The 10,772-nt window shown below is 42.0% G+C and overlaps 1 protein-coding gene across 1 annotated transcript; it reads left to right on the top strand.

The window, feature by feature from the left end:
- Positions 1-2,907: 2,907 nt before the first annotated feature.
- On the top strand, positions 2,908-6,376 carry UTP23 (UTP23 small subunit processome component). Its single transcript, XM_042839618.1, has 3 exons — positions 2,908-3,107; positions 4,859-5,033; positions 5,893-6,376. The coding sequence occupies exons 1-3, from the start codon at positions 2,920-2,922 to the stop codon at positions 6,268-6,270; spliced, it is 741 nt and encodes a 246-aa protein (XP_042695552.1). The 5' UTR covers positions 2,908-2,919; the 3' UTR covers positions 6,271-6,376.
- Positions 6,377-10,772: the final 4,396 nt, after the last annotated feature.

Here is a 10,772-nt window from a genome sequence, read left to right as displayed (position 1 = left end):
AACAGAGAGACGGGGACATATGAGTGTGTTAGAGAGCAATGGGTGTATTTGCTGTCCTACATTAATTAAATCTTGTGTATGTGTAATCCAGGAGCAAGGTTGAAGTTGAACTAGGCAATGAGAAGGCAGAGACTTCGGACCTGCACAGGTCTACATATAATTAACATATAACCTGAGGCCCACATATAATTATCAGATGGACTGGAAGGCCATGCCATTTTTTGAGGGATCTCTGAATGTGAGTGTGAACTGTGAATTTCAGTAGTGATCAGCTAGAAAGGGGGTACAGAACTTTGCTGTACTTAAATTACATATGATTTCTGGTAGTGTTATATGCATGGTGCCTGTGCCAGCACACATGGATATCCGATGGATGTACACTTCAGCAGCCAAGAAAGAACAATCTCTAGCTGTCAGAGACCACTGCATTCAGCGGTCTCTAAAGTTTCTTATTAAAATATCTCTTCTACACATTTCAGGGACGTAATAAAATAACTGAGTTTGAAAGGAAAATGATGGATTTTATTATACACAAAATACTATCAAAATATCAAACAAAATGTTGAATAAAAAATGTACTAAGTTGATGTTCTTACAGATACAGATTTAAAATACATTAAAATTATATCCTACAGGAATTACTCAGAAGAGAAATACAATTTACTGAACGGTATTGCAAGTAGTCTATCATAAGATGGCGTAGGGCCAGGGGAGGTTCAGGTTGGCTATTAGAAAAACATTCCTAGATAGAGTGGTGAGGCATTGGCACGGGCCTTGGAGGTGTTCAGAAAAGGTGAAGATGTGTCACGGAGGGACATGGCTTAGTGGGCATGGTGGGGATGGATTGACGGTCAAATCAGATGGTCCTGGAATCTTTTCCTGCCTTAATGATTCTGTGATTCAGTGGCACCATTCATGCTGTTTTCTGCAAAATGAAGAAGCCAGTTTCGAGTTTCACCTGTTTGTCTTCTGAACGCATTTCACATACCAACTGCATTACAACTTGTCTGTGATCATGCTATTTACCAGTTGAGTAGGGGGGAAATACCTCATTACAGTGGTATTAACACCCAACTTTGGATTACATCTTACTTTGTGTTTAGTTCAAAGTGATGACTAGTTCAAACTCATTAACTTGCTTTTCTTTTTATCTCCATTTTGTAATAGCAGCTGTTATCATTGCAGATTCGGCATTCTAGCTGATACTTCTGGTGTGCAATGTTCTGGTAAAGTGTTCTTAATAAGGAATAACTGCCTGTCTTTGGCAGTTAAGTTGGTTTAAAAAAAAAAAAAAAAAAAAAGCTTCACAAATAAATAAACCCTAATCAAATAAGGTTTTGCTCTGGAGTCTTATTGAGTGTATCTGATTTTTTAAATTACGAGACCATGTAATTAGAGGAATTGGGATACCAAGCCAATATGAGAATAGGTCAGCAACATGAATCAAACTTAATAAAGAACAACAAATTCAGCATATAATTTAGCCCATAGCATAAGGCATGTGCCCATGTATGCCCAGGGTACTCATGAACACATGCAACTGCTCCCTGAATGCTGCTGGAAAGGACATAATGACAGCAAAATACTGCCAGCAGCACAGCCATAATGCATGTCTTTCTCTCAGTCACCTGCTCTTCACACTTTTCATCCTGTAAACATTTCTCCCATTTAAGCTTTAGAACTCAAGATTAGTAATGAGTTGCATTATTTTTCAGTTTCTTTTAACTCTAAGGAACCCTTCTTTCTGGAGGCAGATGCTCCCCATGCCCACTCCTAACAAAAAAACCCACCAGGTTGCAGGTGGTAATGAATGGGTAACTACCTCAAGTTGTGCCAGGGGAGGTTCAGCTTGGCTATTAGAAACAAATTATTCACATAAGTAGTGGGACAGGCTGCCCAGGGAGGTGGTGGAGTGACCATCCATGGAGATACTTAAGAACAATGTAGATGTGGCACTGAGGGACATAGTTTAATGGGCATGATGGGGATAGGAAGACAGTTGGACTGGTGATCATAGAGGTCTTTTCCAATCTTAGTGATTTTATGATTCTATGAACAACCTTTTTACGCAGAGCTAACACGTTTTCTTTGCAATTCAGTTGTCCCTGGCATTAAGATGTCTCCTGCCATACCTGTGCAGAACCAGATGTCTCTAAGCTCTTTACAGAGAGAGTGGCTGAGGTGCTGGAATAGGCTGCCCAGAAAGGTTGTGGATGCCCCGTCCCTAGAGATGTTCAAGGCCAGACTGGATGGGGCCCTGGGCAGCCTGGTCTGGTATTAAATGGGGAGGTTGGTGGCCCTGCATGTGGCAGGGGGGCTTAGAGATTCATGATCTTTGTGGTCCCTTCCAACCCAGGCCATTCTGTGGTTCTGTGATCCATTCTGTCTGATTATTTTTATGGTGCTGAGACACTCCATCCCTTTTGCCTGCCCAAAGCACAGGAATGAAGTTCAGTTTTCTCACTGCCACTCACTGTCTGCTCAGAATCAGTCTGTGCAGTGTCTGAATTATTGCTTCTGTACACTACAATGAAATTAAGTTCTCTATTTGCCACAAATAAAAATCATTTCAAACATAGATATACCTACTGTAGCCTAACATTGTCAGTGGGCGCCGAATAATTCTGCATGAGAAAAGTACAGCAATGCATGACTGTGCCACACTAATGTTGAAGTCTTTGGGACTGCAAATGAAAGGGGAAAGGGGAAACGAAAAAGGAAAAGAAAAAGAAAAAGAAAAAAATAAAAAAAATTAAAAAAAAAAAAAAGGAGAATAAATAAATAAATAAATAAATAAATAAATAAAAAAAAGGAAAAAAAAGAGAAAAAAAAGAAGCGTTCCTCAGAGCCCCGGCAGCTCCAGGCGGGAGCCCGGCACGGCACGCCCCACCCCTCCGCCCGGCTTCCGGCGGCGCCGCCATGAAGATCACGCGGCAGAAGCACGCCAAGAAGAACATGGGCTTCTACAGGCACAACTTCCAGTTCCGCGAGCCCTTCCAGGTGCTGGTGGACGGCACGTTCTGCCACGCCGCGCTCCGCAACAAGATCCAGATCCGCGAGCAGCTGCCCGGGTATCTGGGCGGCGCCACGCAGCTCTGCACCACCCGGTACTGCGCGTCCGGGGGCCGCACTGCGCGTGCGTAGGGCGTCTGGCGCCTGCTCGGCACCTCCTGGTGGCTGGAGGGGAGGTGGGGTTGGAGCCGGGCGGGGGTCCATGGCTGTGGGGCGGGGTGTTCAGGCACCGGGCTGCGGTGAGCTTCCGTTAGGAAGCGAGCTTCCTTCATAACTAGCTGCTTTTCTGGAGGTGGCATGTGTGTATTGTGCTGTTCCATCAAGTGACGGAGGCCTGAAGCTGCCCGGCGTGGAGGCGAGTATTGAAAGTATCAGGAAGATTTATACAGATGGATAAAAATTAAACAAGATTCCACTGCAGAACTGACCTATGCTTCTAAGCAGAAGAAGCTGTCAAGTCATGCCCTTAGCTTTAGAAGGTTTGGGAGTTACTGTATTCCAGTCATGTTTAAATGTCACTTTTTTTTTCCCTTCTGTAACCAATATCAGTGGATCTTTTTTACCTGTTTGGACTTAGAGAGGCTGAACAGGTTCATTTTTTCTGCTGTCAGCACACTGAGTTGGTGAGGAATCACCTTTGTGGCATGGCCAGAGCTTTCCCCAGGAAATAACCTTGCTCTCTGGTCAGGAGAAAAAGAACAAAATAAAAAGAACAGGTTCAAGTCTCCATAAAGACTCTCCCCAAAGGCTGAACTTTATTATCTAGAAAGAAAAATAGTTTTGTTTAACATCTTACAGTTACTTCTTAGATCACAGTAAAGTAAGTAAAAGATGCAGAGTACTTTGTTACGCACAATTGTGATGAATTGCTGCAGTACCGTATCCTTGAAGCTGTGTTTCAAGAATCATAGAATCACAGAATCGCTCAGGTTGGAAAAGACCTTAAAGGTCACTGAGTGCTACCATGAGCTAACCACACCACCCTAACTCTAACAACCCTCTGCTCAATCGTGTTCCTGAGCACCTCATGCAAATAGTTTTTAAACACATCCTGGGATGTCGGTGCAACCACCTCCCTAGGGAGCCTATTCCAGTGCTTAACAACCCTTTCTGTAAAGTTTTTCCTGTCATCCAACCTAAACCTCCCCTGATGCAGCTTGAGGCCATTTATAGAATCCTAAAATTGCTCAGGTTGGAAAAGGCCATGAAGATCAGGCCATACATTCCTACTGCATTCCACATGTAGTAGTGTTTCATCACCTGCTCTCTCCTGAGTTTCACCCGGTTATGATCTGAGATAGCTTCACTGTGCACTGCTGCACCATCCTGTGCCTGCCCGTGTCAGCTGTGCTAAGAGAAGGACTTCAGCTTTGTGTTTTGTTGTCTAAATGGGAGGTTGTAGAGACTTAAAATCCCAGATTTTTAATCATTTGGAGAATCTCCTTTTGCTTGAGTGATTTGGCTTCTAACATAAACCTAAAGCAAGGTGATGGATACTAATGCAGAGTTTAACTTCCATGTAGTGTTTAATCAATTTATGCTAATTCAAGTAATTTTATTTGTTAAGTAGCAGTTCATGTGCATAAAAGTAAAGACTTATCAGTGCCATTGATAAGAAATGTTTTAAAATCCATTTAATGTAACTTACTTTTGTTAGTGGTTAATCTTGTTCGGAACCAAGGAAGTGTTGCTGAAGCATTCAGGTTGGTTACTCCACTCAGGTTGCTGGGTGCCATTTATAGCTTACAGAGCCTGAACGAGTGGCATCATTCATACCATCAACCATTTGCTATTGTAAAAAAATGTGGTTATTTCATTGTTCAGAAATCACTGTTCTGGGTTTTAGATGCATTCTGAAAGAATTGGAATCACTGGGGAAAGCACTGTATGGGGCAAAATTAATTGCCCAAAGTTTTCAAGTTCGAAGCTGTTCTCACCACAAGGATCCTGTGAGCGGCTCGGCCTGTTTACTTTCCATGGTTGAGGAAGGCAACCCTCATCACTTCTTTGTGGCTACTCAGGTAAAAATGCTCATGAGAGACGCAACTGCATTTCAATTGGTGTGATCCTTTGATACGTAAGGGCATTGAAATTTTGGTTATGAGATTCGTGTATAGTTTGTGTAAATCAGTCTTGTAAAGCTTTCCTCACTCTAAAACGTAATTGCTAATTATAAAATAGGAATCTTATGTATTATTTGAATCAACCTGTTTGTTTTACCAAAGAGGCACGTTGCTTAGTATAGCAGAAAATGGAGAAAACATACCAACTACCTAGTAACATGTAAGAAAAAAAGTAATGAATGTCCGTTTGCAAATTGCTTCCGTGTGCATCTCCTGTCCCATACTGCTGTGCATGGTAGTCTGATAAGTGAATTTAGAATTAAAGCACCATAGAAGTGCAGTTTTAAGTGATTTTATTATTAGTTTTTTAATATCTAAGGAATATAGAACTTGTGTACAAATAAGATAAGCAAGGTTCTTTTTTCCTTAGGTCTACTCTTGGGACTGTAGGTGTAACATATGCAATATATTCAGTGGCCTACAGTAGAATTATTCTACTTATGTATGATACAAAGAGTTTTAAATATCTTGTTATGGAGTGAAATAAAATATCACTTCTCAAAAAAATCCATGTAGGCTTACACAAGCATGGAAAAAAGGAAACAACATATTTTCCAACAAAGTACAGCTAATCAGAGGGAGAAAAATTTTAATGTAAATTGTTCTGAAAGAGCCTGCCAGGTATATCTAGTAGATTAAGTTTCTTATCTTTTTCATAATGTAAATTATCTTTATAGTTTTGTATTAAAAGTAGGTGCATTTGAATTGCAAATGCTGTTTAATCTCAAAATATTGACTGAAGTATTTAATTTTACAGGACCAGGATTTAGCAAACAAAGTGAAAAAGAAGGCTGGCATTCCTCTCCTCTTTATTATTCAGAACACTATGGTGCTAGACAAACCTTCTCCTAAGTCTTTGGCATTTGTTCAAACCTTGCAGACCAGTCAGCTTGTTCCAGAGCACCAGAAACAAAGCATCGTACAGCTTAAAGAAAAAGAAGGACTAGCAAAGCAAGAAGGTGAAAAGAGAAGAAAACGTAAAAAGGCAGGTGGCCCCAATCCTCTCAGCTGTCTGAAGAAGAAGAAGAAGACACAGGAGAGCCAGAAACCTGCCGAAAAGAAGAAAAGAAGAAGAAAGCGAATTAGGGTTAAAACAGAAACTGTGCTGTCAGTGCAGAAGAATGAGAAAGAATAAACCCATCTTTGTGAACAATGCAGGACACTGGTTGATCTCTGCACAGAGCGGGATTAATTTGCAATAACTGAAATTAAGTTGTTTATATTAAAACTTATTTTTATGAGGTGGTACTGCTTATTATTGCATTTTCAACATTCGCAGGTTATTGTCTTAATTTATTCTGTTGTTTAGAAATTGGGCATGCAACAAAATATTTAGGAGCCGTCAAGTTCCATTATTCTCTACAGCATCTTGATTCCTGCCAGAGTGCTCACATGATAATTAGCAATTTTTAGACATGTTTCTTGGGCTTTGTATGGGTTTTTGGTATGCTGTTTACTTGTGTTGTTTGCAGGGCTGCTTTTTTACAAAAGTTTACTTGCAGAATGACTGGATGACCTCAGCTAATCACTGCCAGCCTAAATTATAAGCTTTATAAACTCCTATATAAACATAGGAACTGATATGTCTGTTCACAATGTTTACTATGGAGATCTTGTAGGGCATGTGATTTCATTGATACACCTGACCTATTATAGTCTCATCATTAATTCTATTTTATTCTCCCATTTTAAATCAGAAGAATACAAATTAAAAATGCTGAAGTGATCCTCCAGCTTGCACTTAATGCCATCACAGCTTAGCACTGCTGTGGAGGAGTCCTGAGAGATAGCCCACTGATTGATGATGAGGAGTCTCCTGTACTGCTGCACAGATTCTTAAATATGTAAAGTACTTACATAACTCTATGTAGCTGTAACATATGATTCTTTCTGTTGCCTTTTCAAATTGCAGGGGCAGTTGTTTCGTGGAGGTTAAGAAATCAGCCTGGGCAAGGGAGTTGCAGGTTTCCCTAAAGCCTATGCACGAGGGGTACACCAGTGTGCTCTGCTTACAGCACGGTGTTAAGGATGCACCAGATCTTTTATTGTTCAAAATGAGAGGCTGTGTGCACCCCAATACTGGCTACAAACTGAAACAGCAAGGAAGGTTACTGTACTCAAGATGAAAGTTGCAATTAAAAATTAGAAATAGTCACATTCATTGTGTTATTGTTCCTCCAGTGATCACTAATAGTGAGTGCCGAGGAGAAATCTACTAAGTCACAAGAACTCCAACAACAACAACAACAAGAACTTGTGCAGCTTGTTTCCTTCATGTATCACCTTTTGCAAGTTGTCCCGTTCCTTCCTTCACTTGTTTGGGCACAATGTAGTTTGTTTCACATTCCTCCTCTAGTGTTGCTTGTATTTCTTTCCCCTCCCAAACCTAGTTCCAGAAAGCATTGCTGAAAGTAGAATTTGGAGCTGACATCAGAGATGGTTCAACTTCCAAATCCCACTCTGAGTAAAAATAATTAAAAATAATAGCTTTACTGTAAATATTGTTTTAAAAAATAGGCAGAAAATGCACCACAATTTCTCACAATAGTGCCTTTCAGTGCAGTTGGACCACAAAACTTAAATACAAGACTATAGGCAGACAAAAAAAATTAACATAATTACTGCAGAAATAATACTTTAACAGTCCTCTAATGACTCCTACTTAAAGAAGTTTAAAAAAACATTTGCCTGTGTTTCCTTAGTGTTTTGTTAACACAGACTGAGTCATGATATTGCCGTTGGGAATGAGAAGGGAGTGAGGTCTTAGGAGAAAAGCTATAAAATTTGTCTGCAGCTCTCCACCGGCAAGGTAAATAACACACCTCTCAGTTCTGGAGGATGGCTCCTGCCCAGGCAGCAAGCAGAGGCAATCACAACATTTTGAAATTTGATTAAAAAAAAAAATGTTTCCAAGTAAAACAGGTCCACCAGGCCCAAACTGAAAGGCTTGCTTATATTCTTAATGCAGTAATGCTCAAGCTAGCCTGTAGCACCCAGCCCTGCTGGTCCTCATGGTCTGAGCTGGTGCATGAGCTGCCCCAGGGGATGGCACTGGCCCTAGCAGTGGTCTGATGGAGCTCACTGGTCCAACTGCACATGGTGCTGGAGTCCTTCTAATGATGTTAGAGGGTGCAGATCACTGGGAGCATCCCCAGGGGCAGTGTAGAACACCACTGTGGAGGTATCTGTTGGGCTGCTTCCATCTGTTATAAGAGCTCGAGCTGCACGTTCTGCCCCAAGCTGTGGTGGCCAGGCCCACTCCCTTGTTTATCAGAGTGATAAATGGTGATCTGACCATATCTCCAGAATGAGTGTCCCCAGAGTGACTTTTCTAATAAAGGATCATTTTGCTGCAGTATGTCAGAGAGAATAGCTTTGTTTTCAAAGCTGCAGAAAGCCAGAGGTAAATGAAAAGGAGCTTGAGAGAAAACTTCTTTGGGCTTATTGATTTGCTCTTTTCTCAGACAGGGTTACTATATAACCTCCACCCTATGTAGTACCTCACTAAATCTTTTTTTTAAGAGGCAGATAACCGGTGTTGCTGAGTACAGTGTATGCTGCATGTGCACAGTAATAGAAGAAGAAATAATGCTTCAGCCACAGTCTGCAGAGCATTAATACTGTATTTAGGACAGAGCCTCATCTAGCAGCAGCAGAAGATATTTACCTGGACTGTCTGCCAATTCAATTGGCTGGATTTATACGCTGGTGTGATCTGGTATTGTACAATAAATCACTCCCTAAGCGTGTTAACAACACTAAACAGATGAGTTAATTAGAAGCTTCTGGAACCTGGGACGTTTATGAATCATTAAAGTAAATATGAATATAGTATGACTTGAAAAATAAATGCGTGCTGATGCTGAAAGGAAAATGGGATGTCCAGAGCAGTCCTGCTCATTTGTTTTCAGCTGCAGTGATAAGGCATGAATGACTTCTCCATCAGCCTCTGCGTGTTCCTGTAGTTTGCTGAACACGTTCTGTCAGACACAAGATGAAGAATGTCAGAGCAGCACCATTATTTATACTCCCTGCATCTTTCACGCAGAAGTTTCCCAACAAGCTGCAGCATATTTCATACCTCCGCGTGGGCGTAATATCTCACACAGGGAGCAGGCAGAGATACGGGGAATGAACAAACAAGAGCCCCTGCAGGTGTTATCATTTACAATTTCAGAGAGAAAGATTGCAGTGCGTGGAGAGAAGATGACAGAAAGTGAGGGTTTTGCACCCAGAATGCCAGGAGTGGCAGAGAGACGATGCCTGATGGTGAGGGGTGGACTGACTGGGGTGGAGGGGTGATGCATTTTTGGTAATTATTATGTCTGTACGCTCTGAGTCCCAAATCTGTCTCGGAGAACTCAGCTGCCGGCCCAGGGAGTCTATCATTTGCAGAAGTTGCTTCAGCTTGTTAAGGAGGAGACAGGCTGGGCTCTCCAGGGGCTGCGCTGCCGGATTTCTTCCTGAGCTGAGAGGGGGAGTGTGCAGCTGTGCTCCGAGTGTGGCAAAGGGAAACAACCAGGCAGCTAACAAGAGCCAGGCTAACAACCCAGAGCCAGGAGACGGGAGAAGAGACGGCAGATTAGTCACTGGGGTTTAAAAGAAACCGAGGAAGAGAGGAAAATTTACGTTAAGGTTTCTGGGTACGAAGTTGTGGAAAGGATTGGTCACTAGTGAAAGATGAATTACAAATGGCTGAGCTGTTGCTGTGAGTAGGGAACAGAGTAATAAACCAGAAACAAATTCTGAATTCTTTTGAATTCCCTTAGGAAAATGGCACGGCCATTTCTGACTCGGCTTCTGCACCTTCAGAACAGGGAGCTGGGCTGGCTAGCAGTTCCACAGGTCCTGCATCAATGCAGTTCCCACAGAACATACATCTTCCCATGCCAAACATGCCTGGCCTTCATGGTTTTTCAGTTACTCTCTGCAGCACTGGCAGGTTTGCAGCCAAATCCTTCTGCAGAGGCAGCCTGAGGCTTCCTGTGGCTCACTGCCCAGCAGGCAGATCGTGTGGCCAGAAGGAGCCTTAGCTGTGCCACCACTTCTCCAGGGGTACTGGCAGTGGGAGACTGGGATTCACTGAGGCTCTTCTGGCTCTGGAAATCATGACCAAAAATGTGGTATGCGTTTTTAAGTCTTATCTTCCAGAAACTCCATGGGAGATTTTGAAGTTTTTTGTTGCAGTCTTGTCTTCTGACTGATCCACAATGATCTTTTTGCCATGTTCATACCATGGAGACCAAAGATGCTACTGGTTTGACTCTTTGGGGTGGTTTCTCTTTCCGGCTTTCATGGAGAAATAATGTGGAAGTATTTTACTTTGTGAATTGGCACCCATTTTGACTGGAACATTTTGCAGAAAAAAAAGACAAAACAGTTTTCTAGTTGTCTAGTTTTCCTGGTTCCCTCTTTCCCTCTCTAATTTCTCTGCCAGTTCCTAAGAATATAAGGATACCTGGTCCAAGTCAGTCCAAAAATCTGTTGAGCCCAGCATCGCATCACCAAGAGCAACCAAAAGCTGTTCCTCAGGGATGGGATGAAAATAGATAAAACAATTCTGAGGTACTTCCCGAGATTACTTTTTGACTTCCTCACAATTTATTAGCAAGTTCCTGACCCCAAAGAAGTATTTTG

Source organism: Centrocercus urophasianus, unplaced genomic scaffold (assembly GCF_019232065.1).
Source record: "Centrocercus urophasianus isolate 14NV4802_14NV808 unplaced genomic scaffold, USGS_Curo_1.0 seq_11, whole genome shotgun sequence".
NCBI classification, from domain to species: domain Eukaryota; kingdom Metazoa; phylum Chordata; class Aves; order Galliformes; family Phasianidae; genus Centrocercus; species Centrocercus urophasianus.
This window is presented reverse-complemented; position numbering and strand designations above follow the sequence as displayed.

What these genes read in the sequence shown, in the direction of transcription:
- UTP23 (XM_042839618.1), top strand. Translation starts at nt 2,920, where the DNA reads ATGAAGATCACGCGGCAGAAGCACGCCAAGAAGAACATGGGCTTCTAC. An exon ending in ACGCAGCTCTGCACCACCCG is followed by an intron (nt 3,108 to 4,858) that starts GTACTGCGCGTC and finishes TCTGGGTTTTAG; the next exon opens with ATGCATTCTGAAAGAATTGG. An exon ending in ACTTCTTTGTGGCTACTCAG is followed by an intron (nt 5,034 to 5,892) that starts GTAAAAATGCTC and finishes TTAATTTTACAG; the next exon opens with GACCAGGATTTAGCAAACAA.